The sequence below is a fragment of the Grus americana genome, chromosome Z (genome assembly GCF_028858705.1).
Source record: "Grus americana isolate bGruAme1 chromosome Z, bGruAme1.mat, whole genome shotgun sequence".
In the NCBI taxonomy this organism is placed as follows: Eukaryota; Metazoa; Chordata; class Aves; order Gruiformes; family Gruidae; genus Grus; species Grus americana.
The window spans coordinates 23,830,749-23,854,716 of NC_072891.1; the positions used below are offsets into that span (position 1 = coordinate 23,830,749).

Consider the following 23,968-nt stretch of genomic DNA (forward strand, 5'->3'; position numbering starts at 1 on the left):
AATATTAGAACTCCATTCAGCTGCCAGTAAGCTTGCTCCTAGAGATATTTGAGATGCCTTCAGGTATTGAACCTGGACTTCAGCTGCTGCTCCAGAAGGTCATGTCATATCTGCCAGTATCATAAATATGTGAGCATATTAAATAGAAGACATACATGTGGGTATCTCAACCTAGTCTTGTATCAAAATCATTTAAAAAGACTCAGAATACCAGCTTTCCATGGTCAAGCAGCTCTTAAAGTGATACAGCTTATAATGTCCACATTATGAATTACAAAATTTTCTAAATGTTTAAGCCTATTGTCTTGCTCAGAAACTGTGGGCACAGTTTGTCCTTGTGTTTGCTGTGGCTTAAGCCTGAAATGAGGATGTGGCTAAATCATCTCAAAGGCCAGAAAAGCAACTGCTCTATCAGTGCTTCTATCTGAAGAGAGTTCAGCGTCATGATTTCATGGGTGTACGTTCTTACTCACTAGCTCTGGTGGCATCCTGCTCAGTGCTGGAACAGAGAATCACCCCTTAAGGAATCTCACTCTTCACTGACTACAATGCACACAGCTGCCCTGAGTCACCTCACTAAAGGGAGTTTCCTTTCAGACCATGAGTACTTAGTTTTGGCAACCGAAATGGTCACTTTAACAGGTCCCTTTGCCGCGATAAACCAAAATTTACATTTGAGGATTACAGAAGGGCTTCCATGGCAAAAGCAGTGAGGTAACACGCAATTTAGATAGAATCTGGTAACAGATAAATAACTAAAGTGAAAACATTGTTTACTGTAGTATCTTATTATATTACACATTTTAGATGACTATATGACAAGAAGAGAATTTTGTGATCTCTGTGAGATCTGGCAGGACAATTCATAGGCATATTTCAGTAACAGTAAAAATATTATGCCTCCTCAGGCATGAATGTAGGAGGTTCTTTCGACTAAAACAAAAGCATATTTGAACACAGTATCATGTCAGAAAAATAAGGCTTTAAAGTCCTGTCTCTGTTTTGCTTTTTTATGTCATCAAATTGTAAATCCCAAGCACACCATAGCATTTGTCAGACCACAACTCTCCACTCAGAAACTGTGAAATATAAATAATTCACATAATTTTCCAAAAAGTAAAGCTAGAAATTACCTCAAAATTAATTATGTCCTCAATTGAAATTGACATCTGAATGAGGACATCATCCTCTGAGCATAAGACAAGTAACTTTTTCATAATTGAACATTTTAATTACGTAACTTAAACTGGAACATGTACATAAACAAGCTAATTCCAAAGTAATTCAGAGATTAATTTATTGCCCATTGATTTACTATATGCCAAGTTTTTTAGTTGATAAATTCCAGCAATTTAACAGGATAAAAAGAGTTCAGAATGTCATTAATAGCAACTGCAAAATCTGTGTAAATCATTATTTATGCAAAAATACCTTGTTCACAGCATATGTCTACTTAAACAGGTCTTATAAAATTAGTATTTTGATCTCTTCTCAAGGAGAATGAGATACCTTAACGTAGGGTGTCTTCTAAAATGAAAGACAGATGACATTGTTTTCTTCAGCAGTCAGACAAGTTGCTTATTCTCCCTACTTCCTCTCTGTTTAATATTTGTCAGATATAAGATTAAATATATCAGGCATACATACATTTATATAAAAGAAAAACACAGCTTAAAAGCTAAACTGCTTTAATGATCCTATACACTAAAAACAATTTTCAGTTTAACAGGATAATTAATGTATTTGTATCTCAGCCCAAGAACAAGCCTGTTGCATGCAGGCATTAGCACTAAGGGGTGAAAGAAACTTTCACTGCTTTCTACCAATTCCTACTGAAAAAGTGAAATTGATAATTCTAGAAAAGGAATGAATTTCAGGCTGTTCTCATAAACTATATAACACTGGAATAAAAAAATATTTGCAAAGATTTAATTTTGACAATGGTAAAACAGTAGATGATGCTGGAGTCTTACGAAAGCTAAAACTTCACCAAACAGAAATTACTGTGCAGAGCTGTTCAGAATGTTTGAATGACAGCAGCACTGGAAAAAACCAAACTCCTTCATATCCCTTCTGAAGGATATAAAAGATATTTTTACATTTCTTAGGAAATTTTATTTTTATATACATATTAAGCACTGACAAGGTAGTGCCTCTCATGGCACAGGAAAATCAGGGCTAAGCACACAAAGACACACTCAGTCACAAGGTAGCAAATTACCAAGGATAATCTCCTTTTCCCAGACAGTGTAAGATTTATAAAAAACCAAAACCAGCTGGGAGTGTAGTAAGAGATGACTGGAAAGAACCTTCCAGATCTTCAAGTCCCACCACTAACTGCTGTAAGGCTCATATCATACAGCTGTACTTCATCTTCAAGTTCATTGATGTTTTTCTCTGATACTTTTCCTAGGAAGCTCTTCTGGAAATCTCCCTGGTGGAACAACTACAACTTTTCAATTTCAATTCAGCTTTGATTTAAACAGTTTTTATTTCTGCTCTACATTCTAAGAAAACTTTATTTGCTGATTAGTATTTTTTAATTTCTGTCTGTTCTTTTCTATTGCTTGTAGGTGTTCATGTATTTCTAAAATCCTTCTTTAAGTAACTACCCGTTTAGGTCTGGCATTATTTCTGAAAGTCTTTTCCTTGCTTAGTTATAACTTCTTGGTATTTTAAATAAATTTATCTTCAATTTCAGATATCCTGTCCATTCAAATTCCTGAGCAGTTCAGACTGGCAGAGTTATCACTGAAGTTTCTTTAGCTTATCTAAGCTCACTATTCAAGTCAAGCACTTCACCTGAAGATATACTTTTGTTTGTCTTTCCCTTTAATCAAAACTGAAACAACTTAATCGAAAGCCCTGATAAAAATTTACAATGACTGGCTTAACTATACTGTCCTTATTATTTACCCAAACTAAATATAAAATAGTACGAAACCCTCTTCAAAGGGTTGTTAACATATTTTTTCTGCTTAGTGTAAAACACTTAAGTTGGTCCTTGAAGGTCCCTGAAATTCCCTTTCCTATGTGAGCACTACAATTCTTTGAGCACAGGCATGTTCTCTTCCATCCCTTATAGCCCCTCAGGTCATAAATTCCTTAAAGCTGTGCCACCATGGAGAAAAAGAGAATGTGCTTTTATCTTTACCTGGGTAAGCAGTATGTTTTCCCAAGTTATGGGAAATGTGGGATGAATAAGCAAGTTGAGAAGTGACCTTAGGTCTCTTTTCCGTAAGAGTACTTTCCCTTCTAGGAACTAGTTCCCAACAGGTGATAAATAGAACACATCTAACAAACTTCACTGACCTTACTCATTTACAGAACATGTCTTGTTTATGGCATTTTCTTTTATCATACCTCAAGATAGCAGTATTCCTTCATCAGCAGGATTCTGAAGTGCAGAGAGGATCCCTGCATTTAATATAGTTCTGTATTCCATTCCAGGGAACAAGCAACCACAAGCTAAGAAAATGGTGTTAAGAATTACTTTATTAAACCTAGTCCTAAGTGACTTAAAAATGGTTACCATAGCTCTAACACAGCCTATGACCATACATAGCAATTTTAGACCAATCTGATTGTTTTTCAAAAAGAAGCAAAGGGAAAGCAAATGGTTTGTTAAATGATGGATATTCTGTGTAGGCTTCAGATTTCTTACAGAAGTATGAAAAGCTTTACAAATCAGATTTGGAACCTTAACTGCAAGTATAGACCATTATCTTCAAGGGAAAGGGGAAGAAATGTAGTTTCCTTACAATTTACTTTGTAATAGGAAAAGCTCTTGAATGGTCAGTTAAATTGAAAACCAGGGTGTATTTTTGAAAGGACAATAAAATGCAAAAGGATGATCATCTCCATATAGTGAAATGTTATGCTTTATGGGTATTGCAATGCCCAGTGTTACCAAAGTTCTTCCAACAATGAATCCTATAGTGAAGGGTGAAACAGACCAATTGTTGCTCATTGGGCTTCCCCTAATACATTGCTGTTCAAATATGCAAGCTGCTTAGAAAAAAAAAAAAAAACAACCAACAACCCAAAAACCAAACCAAAACCAAACAGGTAATGACAACATTAAATTTCCTATTGTGCTTAGTATCAAGTCCTGAAAGTTCTACCCAACAGCTTCCATTTCTTCATTCATTTCTCCTAATGCTCCCTCTCTGGCCATTTTCTAAGATATTTTCCTTCAGCACATATGATCAAATAAAAGATGTGCAGGTCTTGGAGATCACCCCAGCTGATGGGGACAGCCTAATGAGTCAAAAGACTAGGGATTACAGAACTGGGTTAATGCCTAGGGTAGTCATTACTACACTACTGAGTATCTGGAGAAAATGCAATTTCTTCTGTTGAAGAAGATGTCTTTTGGTAAAGAAAGGAGCTCTCCAGGAATGAAAGTCAGGTCATCCATTTTCCTAGGCATCTAAGGATATTTTTTTTCCCAGCTTCATCAACACTATTGGCAAAGAAAACGATGTATCCCTGCTGTGGCTATTGGAATACACAAATATGCACAAATCAGTACACCACTACAGTGTGTTTCAGTGTTCACTGATGCACTGCATTCAGCCTTCACTATAGTCTTCCTGCTATACCATTCTTCCCTCAGAACAGCAACTCAAAAATACTCTCTGGTTTCTGATTTAATGTGTATCAGTTTGGCACTGATCCTTGGACTGCTCACCATAAATTCAAGGGGCTATCCCAGTAAAAAGCACTTTATATCTGCCTCGGAATTAACTTCTGTATGTATCTCAAAGCCACAGCACAAGCAATATCCATTAACCTTCTTAGTGATCACTTTACTCACTCTTAACCTTGCACAGACCAACTGCCCTGTCCTCATCCTGTGACAAACCCTCTCTGTAAGACAATAAATACAGCTAACCACAGAGCTGAACGACACATTCCCCTAGCTCAATAAAATCAAATATGATGAACAAAATTAGCAAAGTATAATCTTACAGCCAGTAGCAAGGCTTTATTTTTCCTCATTCTATTTGCTCTTTCCGTGACATAAGCCATACGGTACCTTTCATTTCTTTTCCCCAGTGCCATCTTCATTGCTCTTTCTCCTTAAGCAAGGGATGCCATTAAATTCAATTAGTCCAACCCTACATCTTACTTAAGTGGAAGCAAATGAGATGACAAAATTTTAAAAGAGTAAAAGCCCTCTGACCTAATAGTTTCAATATTCTTTCACGCCAGAAGGTGAAGCCTTAAATTAGAGGCTAGTCATTTTAACCTGTATTTTATTTCATGGAATCATAGAATCATTTTAGTTGGAAAAGACCTCGAAGATCATCAAGTCCAACCATTTCCTCCATTCATCACTGTTTTGCTTGTTTCTATATGCCTTTACCAATTAAGTTTGCTAGAAAATGCCTTATAACCTGCAACTCTTTATCACTGATAAATAGTGCTTTTTCTAAATAGTTCTTTCAGTTAAATTTGAGAACATTGTACTACACTAGAAATTATTTGAAAGTAACAGTGTGTCTCTTCTACATAAAATTACTGTACAATCATGGCAGAACAAAACACAATTTAATTATTGTGGGCATCCTACTTGTGAACTTCTTTATGTAGACCTTCTTAATGGGTCTACATTAAGCAAGAGAAAGTAGCAACTAGCACAACATCTCGCCAAATGTAATAATCACTAACATGACCCTAATAATCCTCTCCTCAAAAATAAAACCAACAGCTTTTCTAACCATGGCATGAGAAAATGGTAAGACAGGAAAATGGTTGATCATAGCATAGGGTAATTTGTTGTGGGTTTTTTTTTTTAAAAAAAAACCCACAACACGACATCCAATTACAGTGTTTAAGCACAAACAAGTATAAAGTAATTTAGTTAGCTGTAATTACTGAAAAACCTAAGGCTTTCTGAATGAATGTTGTTATTTAAAATATTTGTATCGCACTGCTGTTCGAAAACTTTTCCTATGAATAGGACTCTAAATAGCAGGAACTGAATAAACCTATACTCTCTCCCAAGAAAAAACAGACTAAATAATTCTATTGTTACAAGGCAGTCTGTTAGAATAATAACAGGATAGCAAAGAGCAAAAAATAGCAAAAAAATTTAGGTAAATGAGAAAAAATTGGGAAAAAAATATTATGGTAATGCACTTCTGCATACATGAAAGCCCACATCTTATAGTGAGTCTTACATCACCCAAAATAGCTACCTGATAACAAAACCTTGTCTTGGCGTACAGGGCATGTACACTGAAATGCAAGAAAAATCACAGAAATTAGATATCACAAATGTAGGAGAAACAATAAAATGGAGGTTTCAGTGTTTCAAACCACCTCCACAGCCCAAAAAGTGGGCAGACTCTAAACTTTTTTTTTCCTCAGCAGTCTTTCAGCCTTTCTTACATCCACACTGCTCTAAATAACTCTGGTCCCTTCCTGTGTTTGAAGCGGAGAACTATTATTAGCAGCACGTTAGCTCCTGATCAAGTCAGAGTATCATCCCAAAAAGCCAAACTACTATTGAGCTGGAAACACAGCTCATCTAGTTCACCAGCTTTTATTCACTACCGAGGTACAGACGCTCACCGGCGAGGGGCCCCTGACGCTGCTCTGTTGCCCACAGTCTTCAGAGCAGCGTGCCTGCCTTTTCTCCCGTGCAGCCCTGCAGGACTTGCAGTAAATCCCTACAAACGTTCACAAGTTTAATTCTCCCCCCCCCCCGATATTTAATTTAAAGCTTTCCCTTTGCTCTTGCTGCTTATTAAGTTAGTCAGGAGCTACGGATGACACCCTGCTTGTGCGTGACTGTGATGTGACTGCTTGCTGGCACTTCTCGGTCTCTCTGATGTCCGCTCTTAGACTGTAAGCTCTCTGGGTCTGGGCTTGTTCCTCGGACCAGGAGGAACATATTGTTTTGTCCCAATTTTTATTGGAAAGTTTTCGTTTAGTTCCCCGTAATTCAGTACCGCGCCTCTTCACCCTTGTCACAGCCTGCGGCCGCGGCTGACCCCACCCCGGCTCCATCTCTGCCAGTCAGGACACGAGCGGACGTGCCACCCTCAGGCCTCCGGCACAGCGCAGGCTGCTGCGGTCGCTGTCCTCTTCCCCGGAGACAGTAGGGCTGGCTCCGCAGCCGGCGATGGGCCCGGTCTCTCGCGGGGACGAGGGTCGCAGCAGCCGCCCAAGAGGACCAGCCTGCCCCACCGTGACTTCCACGGCCAGCCGGCCTGGGCAGGCGCCGCGCTAGCGGAGCGCTTTCCGCCGCCGTTTGTCTCCCATCTCTTCCCGTTCGCAGGAGCAGCTGCTGCTGCGCAACCCCTTCCCCGCCCGCCCGTTCGCCCCAGTGGCGTCGCCTCCTCCTCTCAGCCTCGTACAGCGCGGCCCGGTAAGCTGAGCGGGGCCGGGGCGGAGGGAGGTGCCGCCGCCGCTGCCGGCTGGGCCGAGCGGGGTCCTGGGCGGGAGGCGGCCGCCAGGCAGCGGGGCGCTGGCGGCGCGGGCTGAGCGCTGAGGTGCGGATACCTGCCTGGAGCTGGGGGCGCGGTGGGGCTGCCCGTCCCGGGGCCAGCCCAGCGCCTGCCTGAGGGGGCGCCGACGCGCCGGGGACAGCCTCGACTTCTCGGAGTTAACTTAGCAGTGTCGCCGCCGGCTGTCAGCACCCGAAACGCCCCGGGTGCCCGCCGGCGTGCGTGGCAGCGCGGGGTTGGCAGCCCAGCCTTGCCTGCGCCGCTCTGGGGACGGCTGCCGGGCCCGCCGCGGCCCCCTCCCGCCCAGCTGAAGGCGCGGCCAGGAATCTGGCCGCCGAGGGGACTCGCACCGGCGCCGCCGCTCCGCGGCGGGGCCTGGGCGGGCGCAGGAGGTGTCCGGGCATCAGTGGGGCGGCCGAGGGCAGCTGCTGCGGCTGTGCTGCCTGGTGACTTGCGGTCAGGAGCTCATGTTACGCGGGGACGTGGGCACCATATTCCTGGTTATTTAGACCTTTATTTTGTACAACAGCTAACGTTTGTACGTGCAAGAGCATGAAACAGGCAGTACTGGTCTGCAGGATCTCATTACGTGCGATCCGTGGTTTTCCTTCGAAAGGTTAGGTCTGCTCCCTGTCAAAGCGATTTTAACGCTTCACTTTCTCTTGCTGTATCTGGTAGACCTGTTGAAGTAGTAGTAGGAGGATTTTTTAGCAAGTTGAGCAAAACGTTGCAAGTAACATTCTTTGCCATTTTTATGTTAACCGCCTTTCAATTACATGGGCTGCTCTTGCTGCAAGAGGAAAAGTATCACACACTGTCCACCATCTCTCATCAACCAGTGGACCATGATATAGAAGCTGATCACACCACAATAGCTGAACTGGTGCAACAGTTCATAATCGAGCAGGAGCTGGCACAGGAGCAGATGGCACAGCTTTTCATGCATCTTGCTGCTTTGTTTCTTTGGCAGTCTGGAGGCAGTTCTTGAAACTTTTGTGTCTTCCCATCCAAGTGCTACTTTATTGAGAAACACTGGTTAAGTATACTTTTTAATAGTGCCTTTGAGCAGAAATACTTTGGAGATCGGAAGCTAGCAGCAAATTTTTACGTGTACCTGAATAACTTCATGATTGTTTCTCTGTCCAGAGAAGTGTCAGTTGCTTCTTTCCTGGGAGCAGGAACTTCTGGTATGGACACTTGTTGGCTAGGACAGCTCATCTAGCTTCTCTCTGTCATTCTCCTTCAAAGCTGCCAGTCATCTACTATTTTTTTCAAGACTCCAGGTAACTAATGCTCAAGTTTCTGTGCCCTAATTTCTTGCTGCAACCTAACTGTTACTGTAATCTTCATGGCTGCAGTGTTCTGAAGGGATCACAGGTGTCTTTTGAACAAAAAGGCGTTGAGAACTACTTGTCCTGCTGTACTCATTTTCTTGTTTTTATGTATTTAGGGATGAGGAGCAAGCTAGCTGAAGAGAAATTCTAGACCAGGTCTTCAACAGAAATTTAGGGGTTTGTGTTTAGTTCTTCACTTAGAATATTTGAGAACTTTTTCTTGGTGTTTTACTTCCTGTTTTCTAGCAATCTTTTTGAAGAAGAAATGGCCAAAGCTTAACACATTATAGAATTCAGATTGTATAAGAAACTTAGATATAAATATCAAAGGGAACTTCCTACTCGTGAGAGGATGCCAGAAGGGAAAGCGTCCCATTCAAGAAGTGACCAATAAACAGGAAGCTGATCAGCTCTGTACCATTTTTCTGGCTGCTCTGCCTGCCGCTTGATCCTTCACCTATTTTGTTTTCTTTGTGAATAAGTCCACTGGCTTTCTGTGGTGTTGCCCATAGATTTTCCAGACAGAGTGGGAGGAAAGAAAAATACAAGTCCTCTTTCCTCTTCCGTTAGCATATTGATGAGCATGTATGAATCTGAAAATCTTAAGGATCTCATGTTGAAATTACTTAGAAAATTGTTTGCTGCTGGGGAGTTGTTATTTGATCTTCTCATGCTTCCCACCCTTATAAATGTAAGAAACAATATTTTCAAGTCCATCTAAATGAATTTTGGTTTAGTTTCCACTCTGCTGAGGCATTCTCCATTCTTTTTTTCCCTTGAGAATTTATATAATCTGTCTAGTCTACTCAGTGCAGGTAAAACTTCATTTTGAGCTCTGCATCCAGATTTGAATACTGCTGTGCAAGAATAGGTCACCCATTTGAAAGAGTTCACAAAGTAGCAGTGACAGCTGGAGATCAAGAAAGCATGATCTGTGGGGGAAGAGGGAAAGAACTGGATTTATTTAACCGAAAGACAAGTTTGAAGGGGGGCTAATATATAATAAGTGTTTAAAGTTGTGAAAGATTCTTTCGTGGAAGAAAAGGAGACGACTTGTTCTCTGTATTCACAGCGAATAAGGGAAATTGCAAGAAAATTCAGGTTAGATGTTAGGGGAAAAGTTACAGTAATGGAGGATAAGAAGGTAATTAAATAGTTTGGAAAGACTGTGAAATCTCCATCAAAGATCTGTAAGAGAAGGTTAGACAAATGGTTTTCAAGAAAGAGAACTGAGACTCTGACTTGGGAAGGAAGTCTTAACCCTCTGCTCCTGGCTTTTCTGGGGCTGAGTCACAGAAAAACATTTGAGGGACATAAAACAAGAGCCGTGGAGGAGCACAGGCTTTTTAGCACTTGGATATGTCTACATGCTATTTTGGAGGCAAACATGAGCTCACACAAAGCAACTGATCTGAAAGCAGTACAGCCACAACAAACATGCTTCAGTGCCAAGCTGAAAAGGCCCACTGAGAGTGACACTGTCTAGTTTCTGAGTGCCAAATTGGAATGTTTTATCTTTATGTTGGCATTTTTTGCTGAAAGGCAAAGCAAGGTGAGAACAAGATGACTTTTTGTAGTTTTAGATGCAAAACAAGACAAATAAAAACTTACTAAAATATATCCAGAACACTATGGTTAAACTGCATTTAACTATAAAAACACTTCAAATTCCGGTGTTTGTATGCTTTTTTTTGAGTTCCAGTTGAAGTTATGTGCAAATCAAAATAAAAATGAAAGCTCATGTGACAAATCAGAAACGTCTCCTTTGCTGTTTTCTGGAATGATGCATGTAGAAACATCTGCAATGTGTTAGTGTGCATTTGTAGCATTTCTTCTGTCCTCTCTAAGAAATGCAAAAGGCACATACATGCAGAAGTTCAATGGACATACAGGAATTTTCCTTGTGAAGAATAAATTGATTAGAACAGCTTTAAGTTGTTTGAATGATATAAATTTGTAACTGCTTATCAGTCCTTCAATACCATGTGAAGTCCAATGCTGCATTTATCACAGCAGTGATACACACTGCTTGTAGAAATCTTTCAGAGCCTGATTTTATTTTTTTTTTTTTATTAAAATGGTCATTCATAGAGAGGTCCAGCATTTTTATACATTCCACTTTCAAAATGTGTCTGCTACAGAAAGTAGCAGCACTGACATAGTGAGGTTAATAAAAACCTCAGAGTTGGAGAACCTTTGGAAGGAAGCATGGTGAAAAGGGAAGGATTTGGAAACAGATTAGTGAGACCAGAGAGACATTAATACACAGCAAGGCACAAAGAGAGAAAAATACTTGTCTTGCCCTTCTGGTTGTCTTAATTTAGGTCTCTGTTTTACAGAGATGTTGATTCAGGTCTGTGACAAGCTCTGTTGCACCAGTAGCACTGATCCTCCCACACAAAATAATTTAAGGGAGCAATTGATGAAAGGGCACATTGAGAAAACAGTCTTTGTTTTCTTTTTTTAGGTGGCATCACGTATATGTGTGCATGTATTTAATGTGTAGGATAAAAATGACTTATTTTTATGGACATATTCTGGGAAAACTGGAGTTCTCTTGTCTTTGGTCTAAATGTCGAGGAAGTTGGTTTATTTTTGTTTATTTGTTGTTGTTGTTGCTTTCTAGTTCTGTGTGCAACCTGGAAATAAAACCAGCTATTTCGCTTTGCTATTTAAAACGTCTAGGTGGCATGCTATACAAGATCAGAGAACGTTTGTAAATAAAGTCTTAGTCTCTTCTATAGTGAAGTGACTACTGATACGCTTCTGTATTGCAAGAGGAAAGCACGTGTGGTCTCAACAGGTGACTGCATTGTATGGTTTTGTGGCCTTTAGAGATAGATATACAGAGCTGAAGAATTTTAAGTTGAAATGAGTAACCAAGAGGCCGATGTGCTACATTGCTGGAGATGTAGAAAATATAAACAAATTCTGTTGGGATAGTTCTTTTCCATGACATTTTGCAAGGCAAAGTTAAGTATAGCATCTGAAGGGGGGTTGTAACTTTTTCCAGTGCCATTGGTTTTAAGTAAAGGAGAAGTATTAGACTTGACCTCAGTAATTAATCTTCTGTGGAGATAAGTACTAAAATATGCATAATTCTATTGAGTCTAACGTAAGCAGTACTGCTACTGAAGCTGAGCAGGCAGTGATCACCTTTATGTTCTGCAACATGAAGGCTAGTATTCATGACACGTTTGACTACTAGCTTGTGTAGAGTATATAGTGTTACTATTTTTCATATAAAAATGGGTTCTGTTTTTGACAGGTTTAATGCAGTCATTTTTTGTTTTCTCTCTTAACAGAGAACTCTTTGCTTCTAAGGTGTGTTTTAAATACCAACACTAATTTCCACTTCAGTTGTTAACTGTATGTCAAATATTCCTACATCAGAAACTTTTGCTCTTCATTTTGAAAAAGTGGGGGATAATCTATGCACAAAAATAGTTCAGAAGATTAGCTTGCCCTGAGGGGGGCGATGCCCTGCCAGGCTAAAATACCACTTAGTAATTTACATCATCTTTATTAAAATAAACGGAAAAATAATCATACGGAATAAAACAATGACAGAGTATTTCCTGCTGCTTTATAATGGCAGTTAGTAATCATAAAGAGTTAGAGTCTTTCCAAATATGCCAAGAAGACTGTGCTTACATCCTATGATCTCGAATCAAAGTGAAAAAGCAAATAGAAGGGAAGTTGTTGAACTTTTTTATTAACGCACTAGAAATGCAACAACATTCTTTTTTGCATTGGTGAAGGGTATAACCAATAGAGGTAGAAAAAACATTATTACTTTTTAAGATCCTGATATAATTCATATTATTAATGAATCTCATTTTAATCACTCTGCTTACAGAGCTTCAGGTTCTGGAATATTTTTCATGCTTTATACTTAAATAGTTTTTATTTTGTGCATGGTTTGAGGTGGGTTTTGGGGTGGGGGTGTGGGGAAATTTCAATTCCTTTCATGGAAAAAATGTAGTGAAAAGAAGGAGGTAACTTTGTCCGTGCCCCATGGTGGAGCTTTTAATTGCTAGTGGAGATCTTCCTCCTTCTCTAATTCTGTAGATAGCAGATAAAAAAACCTAATTTAATGCTGCTTCTTGAGCCATTGGGAGACAAAGATTGTACTATGATGAGAAGAGTAGTTTTTTCAGTATATCACCTTTCCCTGATGAACTTTAGACCTTCAGTCAAAGACATAGCTGAAATCTGAGTAAAAGAAAAATCTTAGAACAAATCTTAAAACCAAATGTTGAAGTTATGAATGTTGTATAAACACTTTAAATCAGAATTAATATCCAAGTACAGGTACTCTCCACAGATAAGAGGAAGACGATAGCATAGACATGGCAAATGATCTATCTGTCTGCTGTCATTACTTGGAGAATTTCTAAAACTTGTCTTCTGTGTATAGCCCCACGTTCAATTTTCAGCATAATGAAACTTTTATTCCCATGAGTTTCATAACATAAGAATCAGTAATTTTCCATATTAATGAATTTTAACAACCGGTTTTAAGACTTTAACACTTACCAGACATTCCTTATATTTTTAGCCATCTTTATAACTTTACTGACATTCTAAACCACATTAAAAGATTTAATTACATTTGTATCACTTCTGTGTTAAAAGATAGTTAGGTAATTATTTTATTGAATTAGTGAAATGCTACAGTTTTTTAGATTTTATCTCCTCTTCAGTTGGTCACATAATTTCAGTAAAAACTGAAAAGTTGCTAAGAGTCCCTGGTTTCTCTGCTAGTTATTCTAACAAACATTAAAAAATGAATTTAAAACTAGTTGTGGCATAGTTGTGCAGTACTGACCACCGTCTTCATATAAACTAGAACTTAAATTTTCCTGTCTTAACTTGAAAATTATGCCAGCTGATAGTGCTTCTGAAATCGATTTCCGAATATACTTGGAAGATCAGCAATTGCATACTTTCTGTTCTTGTACGCAAAATAAAACCACCTCCAAACGCCTCCATATCCACAGTGGAGTCTGTCCAATGTCCTTGGATTCAGAAACAGAGAATTAATGACAGCATCTACCTGGTTTTTAGCTTAAAGAATGCAGCAACATCTTTGAGTTTTATCATTTGTTAATAAAATATTTACTGAATTTGGAAAGCTGACTTCTGGCTATATTCAAACAAAAAAACGCTTACATGAATGTTGAATGTCAATACAATAATTTTTTTTTAACAGACTTCATAACCTTCAGCTGCTGCTCAGGAGTCTTGCAACGTATGGCATGTGAACTTAGAAGGCATTCCAGAATGGGTGAAATGTCTCATTGAAAAGGTAGATTTGGTCTTGCTTGCATCTTTATCATTCAACAAAATGTGAAATAAGTAAGGGGAACAAACCTCAAAGGCAAAAAACTTTTCTGCCAAGGTCAACGTATTTTATGGAGACCTTCTAACTGAGGGAATTTTTCTAAGTAACTTCTGTCATTACCATTTACAGAAACTTTTTTCCCTCTTAAATGTTGTTTTATGTATGTACAAAACCTGCAAGTAACAAATTCTGTTCCTGCCCATTTATAGATGATTGTATTTATGTTTGGCCAAATAACTGTCATGGGCACCTCTGCATATTTTGCCAATGCTTAAAATTCTGTAAATTATCTAGGCTTTGGGTTTTGGTTTATCTTGATCATCATATCTTGCAGTACTAACACATATGTTGATAGTAACAATAAGAGCATGTTTCTCCATAAAACTGGCCTGGGTGTTTGTTAAGAGATCACTTGTTCAAATATAATGGGATGTCTTTTTTATTTAATGTGCTGTTATGTCATATGAATAGAAAGTAGTTACCTTCCTGTATATTCAAAGGTCTGATGACAAGCCAATATCACTGCTTTTGAGTTTTAACTGCCCAATTGAAATTACAAACCATTTCATAACTTTCCTGTTGTACTGATTGCTGCAGTTGAGTATTTTCTTTAAGTTATTTTAGGTCTAGAAGTTAATGTTGTTGCATAGATATAATAAGCAGAAACAGTGGTTTTCTTTGCCCTACAGTTTTTCTCTGATGAGTCTTTTGATTTTGAGAGGCAAATGATATCTGCATTCCTTTCTCCTTTGACTTCAGCATCTAAGTTTTACTATATTGCAAGTAACTTATAATCTAAGCAAATTGACCCTGAAAATGATATACAAAGAAAAAAATTATGACTGTAAAACCAAGCATTCAAAAAATAACAAAGTTTGTTTCATCTTCCTTCATTGTTTTGCTCTATGTTTTGTTAAGCATTAATGAAACTCTTTTTAAAATTCATGATCTCTTATACTTCAGTAGTGCATGACAGAATAGTGCATCTGTTTCAGAAACATGAATCTTGGGGGAGTGTGTGAAAATTAGGAGTGATTAGGTATTTCCTCTCTTTACAGAATTGCCTAATCTGGAATGCCTGATCATAAGGATGCAGTTTTTTACAGTAGTTTGCGTGGTATATTATTTCAGTAAAATTGGATTCAATACTGATACTAATATTAATTCTTTTCACTTCTAGTGATAAATGGCCAGCCTTCTGTATTTGAAAGCCTAGAGGGTCTGGTTGGAGACCTGGGAAATACAAAACCCATAAGCTGCTCAGAAAAGGCTTAACATATTTGCTCAAGATTGTAGAGGAGCAGTGCCCCTCTGGTGGCTGAGAATGCAGTTCTCTATGAACACCTTCAATATCTTAGTGTTCGTTTTGTCCTTTAATATCCTGGGAACTCTTGCCTCATTCACTTCAGACTTCTTTGGAAAGATCCTGTGGATTTATGAATAAATGTATGGGTTTTTTAAAAAAAATCTGACTTATCCCCAGATCCTCCTGGGTTCTGAATAATTTTGTGATCATGTGTTATTTTCTCCTGTATGACTCCTGAATCAAAGGCTAAATCATTTTACATAAGCACAAAGTCTATTTGCAGGCTGTAAAAACCCACTGCTTTCCAGCCAGTTCTTTTTTGCCATCTGTCCCTGTTCTTAACCAATCTCAATGGGTTTTCATGCACACATTAGTGTACAGATAATTTTCAATAATTATAAATGTCTAGCTGGTGCTGCTAGTGACCTTTATTGACTTGCATTTCCTTTTCCCCATCACTAATCACTTGTTTTAGCTTCTTTGGCTAAACCTTCACAGTTTTTCCTCTTTATGCAGTCCATCATTAAATCTCTGTACCCTCAGCTCCTTTTCAGATCTTGCTGATTTTCCCCCTACCACCTCCTCCACTAGTAGGCTGTTACTTCTTTTACTGAGTCAATGCTTCCCCAGTCCGTTGCCAAACTCAAGCTAAATCAGTCCTGGACTCTCTTGTAGTGCACCTCATCTCCCTGTCTCTGTGTACATAGGACACAGGGATGTCCTTTTTCTTCCCTACTGTCTCTTGCATTCCCATTTTTGCCAGACTCCTACCCTTCTTCCCTAACCTTCGTGAATCGCTCTTCCTCTCCATTTGGAGATCCAGGTTACTGTTCCATAGTGCCTGAATGCCAGAAAGACTCACTAAAGGCACTAGAAAGTACTTTTCCCTGAATTTTAGTGCCTAGCCCATGGCATCTGGGAAATGGAGTGTGGGAGACGAGTAAATCTCTGAACCAGTTTAGTTCTTCTTTGGGAATGGCATATGCATAAGTTGGCTAGAGAGAAACTGCATGTTCAAGGAATTTTCAGGGATTTGAAAGCCTTTGGGCATATGTAAACTGAGAATTTTGTTTTCTCTAAATTAAAAGCATGTCCACATTTAAACAGATTCTCGTAAGTGCAGTGAAAGCCACAACTTTGTTACTTTGTGAAATTTTGAAGTTTTAACCCACAAGGCAGGAGTAAATTTCTCAAATACGTGTTTCCAGAACTTTTTCTCTCATTGTGTCTGAAAAATAACCTTTTTTTCTGCACAAGGGTGTTTTTTTTCTGAAACTGCAAAATTTATTTTACTGAAACTTTCTGAAGCTTTCAACATAAAAGCATCAGTCATGGAATCATTTTCCCAAACTACCTTGCAAAGACATTTGCAACTGAAAGCAATGCTTAACTAGAAATGTTGGGCAGCTTCTGTATTCATGGCTCAACCCTACTTTAGGCACACTAGTGAGTAATATGTGACTGGAGTTGGTAATGTTGTTTGTCATTTGGGCTTTGATCCTACAAACACTTGCATAACTTTAATCCTCAAAAATGTTTTTGCTGACAGATGAGTAGATTTACTGAAGACACTAACAGTTGTGCAAGTCTGTAAGAGTTTATAGATCTTTGATACATGTTTTCTTTTGAAAAAGTGCCTTTAGGATTTAAATGAAATCCATAGAATTGCAAATAATAAAAATAACTGTCTCATAGATAGAGTATTAAGGATTTGTCATGGTATCTGCACACAGATTATGTTGTAATACTACATACGCCAAAATACAAGTACCGTTTCAAGCTTTTGTGGGGTAAGCAAAGTGAAAAGCTATATTCTCCTTGTAAGAAATCTCCTTCCACTGTACTTAGTATGCAAGAAATGTATCAGCACTCAGAAGACTTGTGCTTGCCAATTCCAGATTAACATGGTAAATTGATTTCACTGCTTTCACTGCTTTAAAGCATCTAATGTTTTCATCAGTATTACAGCATTATTCTTTCTATGGACAAATTTTAAACAAATTTCAAAGCCCCTACATTTTGAAATGTGTGTTCTAGATTTCTTAGAATTAGTTATCACTGCAGCAAGCAGAGTTTTGATCAGAACATTATTTATGGTGGATTTTCTTTCTGCTGTGAAGTCTTTTTTATTGTGTTTGAAAAACAAAAAGTAAACCCTTTTATTAAAGGAGAAAAGTAACTCTATTAATGATTTCTTAATCATTTATTTACAATAAATGTGTTGGGTGCTTTTTGTCTTTTCTTGTCAATAGGCGCAGTGGACAATTGGAAAACTGCACTGTCTGTTCTGTGAAGCCTGGTTAGGGGGCTTTAACTTTATTTGCAACACAAAATGTTCCCATGGACAGTTAATAAATATACATTTCTGAAAAAGTCGGACTGACTATCAGCCACCTTTCTCTGTTAAATTGGCAAAATCATCAGGAAAACACCTCTCCTCAAAATTCAGTCTGGTTTTAGCAAGGATACCTGCCATGAAGTGGTAACTGCAACTTTGGAAATCAAAAATCAAAGGCTTTCATATATGGCCAGAAATAATAATGGTACTGGAAGATTAACAGAAGCACTTTCTCTAGAAGTAAGAGCTAACAGATTTGAGATGAAAAGTAAAAAACTTCCCTCAAAGGCATTAAATAAAAAAAGAAATCTTTCTGCTTCCTATTCAGTGAATGATGCATGCACTGTAAAACCTTTTCACAAAAGATCACGTAGTTTGGATTTAAATATCGGAGAGAGATTTGTTTTGTCCCCTGCATTGTATGAAATTTGCAGTATGGGAACAATTTACCATGGCCAAAGTGAAAATCCACCTCCTTACACGCGAAGTGGCTTGCAATTAGAGTCCAATAGGAAAGATGGTAGTTCTTTTCAGGACCAATATAGTTCCAGTGATGAAAAACTACAAAAAAGGTTTCGAGTTACTTCCTTTACCACATTAGTACATAAAGAAACAGAAAATAAGTGTGATTTTGAAGCTACTGGACAATCTTCTGAGAGCACCATTGCTGGTGGGTCGCCTTTTGTGATGAACCTTTCTTCACCTACAAGTGCTATAGAAGAGGAACAGTACATCACACCTGTTGGTCTTGTGCAGCCTACAAGTACTTCCTTCAACCAAAGGCTGAATAAGAGAGAAAGAAACAAGCTGAAAAGCTTGAGGAGAAAACAAAGAAGGCAAGAACGGTGGCTACAGAAGCAAGTAGGTGTTTAACATTAATTATGCTACTTTTTTTGTAAGGTTTGGCTTGCTTTTATAAGTCATTCTGACTCATTTTTGATGGTGTCTCTTAATACTGGTTTAACACAGAACTGCCTAGATTCAAGTATCCTGCAAACAAGAATTTATGACCTCTTCCTACAGGCAGTTTTTCTAATTCAACCCAATAATTTTTTTCTGTGTAGAATCAAATCTGGGTGGGTATACATAACTAGTTGGCCTTCTTATTGTTTTGTGATGTAATAATAAATTTGAAGTGAGAAAAAATAGAGTAAAATTTGATCAGTGTAATTAAAGGAAAACTAAACATTCAAATCTTCTAAATTTCAAGAGCATTTCAAGATCTTCTAACTCTTAAGTAATGGCATTTTGGGTTAACTGTACAGTTAAGAAAAATATATGGTTTAGAAGATGTTTGCATTTATTATTTATTGTAACACAAATATTTTTCTTTGAGTGAAGAATTGATTGTTGATATTTAAAATATAAGTCTTTAGTAAGTAAATATTTTGTCTACAAATCTTACAGAAATGTTACATATTCTTATCAATTACACAACCATGGTTTCCTTCTTCAAACCATCTAAAACAGAACAGAACTAGCGACCATAGATGGTCATGCAATTTTTATTTTTTTGAGGGTGGGAGATGAGAAAAACCAGGAATGTATCTTAAAATGAATAAAACAGTTTTTGTTTACTTTGAAATTCAGTAAAACAACTAATGATATGTATGCCTTTAAAAGAAAATTTCTCATCATAAAATTCTGCTATAAAATACTGTGTGGCCAGCAAGAGCAAACATACTAACTCTCATCAGAGGAGTAGTATGTACTCAAGAAATCATTCACATGTAAAGTAGATATGTCATTGTGATAGTCTTAGAATATTCCATAGCTGACGTGCAGTGACATGTAAAGCTCATGTAAACCTCTTTTAATTTTTTTTTTGTGTGATTGCTTTACCTTTTATAGAAGTCAAGTTAAATTTAATGTTTATGCCTTACTGAGAAATACTAAGCTTATTTGAATGGAATATGCTTAGGTTAGATATTAAATTGTTTTCATTGGTTTTCATTTAATGCAATAGGATATATAGGACCAATAGTTCATGTATGCATCTTTCATTAGGCCTTTGTACCTAAATGATTTTCACCCTTAATATTCTGCTGTCCATGTACAGTTCCACTCCACTCAGGCACTTTGAGCTCTTTCCTACATACAGTCAACAGAGCCTATAGAATATAGTACAGAACTGAAGCAGAGCAATGAATTCAGGATCGAGACAGAGATACATTTCTCAATTAAATGTAAGAACCAGCTTGAAAATCAGATGAGTCTGGGACATATTGTGAGACTTTTCAGTATGGTGTGCATATATTCTTTCATCTGTGGAATGGTTTTTTGTTTTGTTTAAGGAATTTTGTTTAAATTAGCATTGTAATATTTTGAAAACTTGTTCTTATTTTGTAAAATGCTTCTCTGAAATTCAGAGTGAAGAACCTTTCCAAGTTCTGGATGTCTTAATATTGAATACTTGTTTTCTAATAAGTCTATAGATTCTTAGGTGTCCAAATGGCTTTAAAAATTCCAGGTCTCATTGTTTCTGTTAAATCATGATGCAAAATCACAGCAATGATGATGCATTTGCACAGTCATGTAATCTGCAGTCTCTCCAGTCACTTTACTTTTTTGTTAAATGTTACTTCCAAGAATGAAATATTGCACAAATTTTCCAAATTTGTGATAGCCGAGAAAGAAAAATACACTTTCAGATCTTTTTCTTGTTAACCAATTCCTACATTATTTTTACGTTTCATATAGCAAATGATGTAGAGTTGTTAAATCTGGTATGTCTAATCAGTAAGCATATGGTTTACAAAGTACAAAAAGTTAAAAAATAAGTACGTAAAATAAATAATCTGGTTTCGAATAGTAGTTTTGAGGGGAAGGTATTTTGGGTTTGCATTGATTTCTTTAACCTTGGCGAAAGTCTGTGATAGTGGCATGGAGTGTTTAAATAGGCCTACTTCTCAGACTCTGTGTCAAGCAGTACCTGTGGCCAGTGCTAGTGCAGTTGTGTTTCGCATTACTGTGGTATCTTCCCAGGAGAACGTGTATCTAGAAAATCACATCCTCTGTACAGTCTGACATGTTGCAAAAAGGGGATGCTCTTCCGCCATGCAGTTCTTTTCATGGCTGCTCCCCTCTTGTGTGCCAGTCTATGTTTCCTCCCTTTTCTTGCAGGTTTCACTTGACATCCTTTTTCTTCAGCGTTCTTACACCCCTCCTTGTAAAAAAGCGCATTTTGTTAACAGTAGTACTTACAATAGGAAGCTGCTCTGTGGTAATTTTAAGCATGATTTCCAGCATACTTACCATGTATGCTTAAGCAATCAGATAGTAAAACTTCACAAAGAGAAAAAAGCATAAACCTCTGAGTGGGTGGAGTGAAAGTTTTGATAAATGGCAATGGAAAGTATTTAATTTAATCTTTAATTAAAGCTTTTCTGGAGAGCAGTCCAAGAGAACGGACCTGTTCAGACTTCAAACTTTCTTTGTAAATGCATAGGCTGCTTCTCTTAAATTTATTTTGTAATGTGATAACTTTATCTGTGAAGCGTTTTTTCTGTGTTGCAGTAAGCCAAAATCTGTTGTGGCAGAATGCACTCTATTATTAAGTTGAAGTATATAAACCTAGGATTGTAAATAGGAGCGATTCTGGGAGCTTCTGACCTGCACTGGCCCCTGGAGGCGTGCACTGGTGCAGGCTCTGTGGTGTAGGTGCAGGGCTGAGCCTGCCTGCCAACAGCAGAGGGAACCAAGCTTCTTCTGTCTGCCCTGCGAGGGAAAGCTCTTAACGCCTGTGAGGGGGACACCTGCATTTTGTATGTTTGTTTGCGTTCATGGGGGATTTTTAGGTTTTTGGTATATTGCTAAGGTATGATAATAACTACTTAAGTCTAGGAATTGCCACTATTAATAATCGTTCTTGTTATTGTTGATATAGATAAGAAGATGAAGTATATCTGTTATAAATTCCTTTTTTTTTGTGTATCTTGTTATATGTTTGCATTGTTTGCTAATGTCTGAAGCTTTTAATAATTTTCTGAAAGATCTCAGACAGAAATACTATTTGTGGCTCCATCAGTTTTATTTCATCTTTCTTCATAATCATTTTACATAGAGGAAGACTATGTAGCCAGCTTCAAAACTGCACTATCCTCTTGGAAATGATCCTGATCCATCAGAAAAAATATTATTGGCCTTTTTGCTTCATTTTACAACTTCACACATCACCAATTCTTTTGTACCTTTTTTTAAAACATAAAAATTTTGTCTTACAGAAGTGACTAGTGGTCAGTTTCCATGAAGTGAGTCCTTTCACGCTCCCACTGGTAATCTGAACTCCGGATAAACAAGCGGATGAGATACTGCATTGTTTATCCACACTGTCAGGTGCTGTTATCTTGCCCTGCAACCCTGAGTTTTCAAGTCCATACTGATGTTCTCTAGCAACTGACGGTCTTGTAGTCAAGGCACTAGGATTCAAAGGTTTAACTTGTGACCTTAGTTCACTCAATCTTTGCTTGTCTCTTTTTCTTGTGTACATTGGTTTATAATTCTGTGTCTTGCACTGTCATGTTTGTATTTAAACTGTAAATGCTTCAGGTGTCTCACCATGCATTTAGGTACTTGGATTTTGGTCACTCTTTCTATGATGATACTTAGAACAAGAATTATCCTCAGACTGCGTATAGATTCCTCAACTGGCTGTTGGAGGGCTAAAAGCATTATTTAGTGTTGAAACCAAAGTAAATCAGGAAGCAAACCAAGAAGAGAAGAAATGAAATCACAGCTGGAGAGGCAAGCAGTAACTACAAGGTCTCAATTGTGACCTTTGTTAGGGAAATATGAGGCCCTGGAGAAGTTGCTTAACGTAAGGAAAGAGGAAACACAGGGGAAAAGGGGGAGTACTAATCCCATACCATGGATTTAATATGAAGTAATATTCAGTTACAGTGACTGGCTAGCTGTGAATCCCCAGAAGTAAGACTGAGGAATGCAATAGTGGGAGAGCATTTTGACTCTGAGCAGCTCGTACTGTATCCACACCAGCTTTCTCATTCACTTCCTCAAGTGACTCTAAAGGAAATGAAGATCAAATATTGATATAAACCTTTCCAACTTGGGAAAGGTGAAAACTCTGATTTCAGTGTTCAAAATCACTCCTGCTCTGCCTAAGTTCTCAAAATAACATAACAATTTTTAAGTTCTATACTTAACTGGTTGAATTTATGTTGAAAGCACAATAAACTTTGATGTAAAGAAGACTGAAGCGCTTCTGTGTTAATATGCAGTTGCAGAGTTCACAGTCCCTGGCCTGATACATTTATGACTTGCTATTTCTGAAATAGTATTGCAGTGATGGTACTGTAGCATTAATGGTTTAAAAGCTGTTGAGCAGCAAGGCTGCAGGGTGTTGCACTCATATCTTGTTTATGGACAAAGAAGCAGCACACATTATTTACATAAAGCCAAGAATTTATTCTTCATATAAGTGAAATCTTAAGAGTGTGATTATTGTTAGTCCAGATTTAATTGTTAAAGAAAAAAGAAAGAATAATATTGCTGTTGAGACTGTTATATGCACTCACTTGTTCCTCCCCAGTTCTTGTGGTTCTGCCCATGGCGCTGTGCCTGGGGGTCTGCAGGCTGGCAGCAGACCTTGGTGTCTGGTGGGGGGGGTGTTACTGCAGCTTGCCAGCATCTGGAGTTCTTCGCTGGGAGCAATGTGATGGTCATGTTGACCATTTCTTTTTCTTTACCCCAGAATCCACTTAAGGTCATTTTTCTGTGTTTGGTAGCACACTTTTATACCTTTGCTCTTTCTTCACTGGTCTGCAGCTTCATGCTATATCCAAATTACCTTATGTAATTACCTTTTATGTATGTAAGATCCAATTTCTTTGTTCTGTTTGTTAAACCTTAAAACCAATTCTCTCCAGGCCCAAGTCTGCATTTCTTTAACAGATCCATGGGAAGTTGCGCATAGCTGTTGTGGTCTCCAGTACCAACCCAGTGCCCCATCTCCTGTGATCCCATGCCTGTATTCCTTGTTGCGTCCTGGGTCTCCATTTCTCAAGGCCTCTGCTACCTTTAGCAGGCCTGTATTTCTTTACACTAAATTATTATATTAGAGTTGTAAATATCTCATTCTACATGGAATAACCGGTGTCAGTGGTTGTACCATACAAAGATAACAAAAGTAAAACAAATTAGCCACAGACATCTGGTCAGTTAGAG

The 23,968-nt window shown here is 38.1% G+C and overlaps 1 protein-coding gene across 1 annotated transcript in view; it reads left to right on the top strand.

The window, feature by feature from the left end:
- Nucleotides 1-23,968, top strand: part of RNF180 (ring finger protein 180) — a 138,893-nt gene that overhangs the window by 55,111 nt on the left and 59,814 nt on the right. The window contains 6 exon segments of the mRNA XM_054809652.1: nucleotides 7,292-7,334; nucleotides 7,337-7,381; nucleotides 8,473-8,647; nucleotides 14,026-14,105; nucleotides 17,700-17,874; nucleotides 17,877-18,646. Coding sequence (XP_054665627.1) covers nucleotides 7,292-7,334; nucleotides 7,337-7,381; nucleotides 8,473-8,647; nucleotides 14,026-14,105; nucleotides 17,700-17,874; nucleotides 17,877-18,646 — 1,288 coding nt within the window.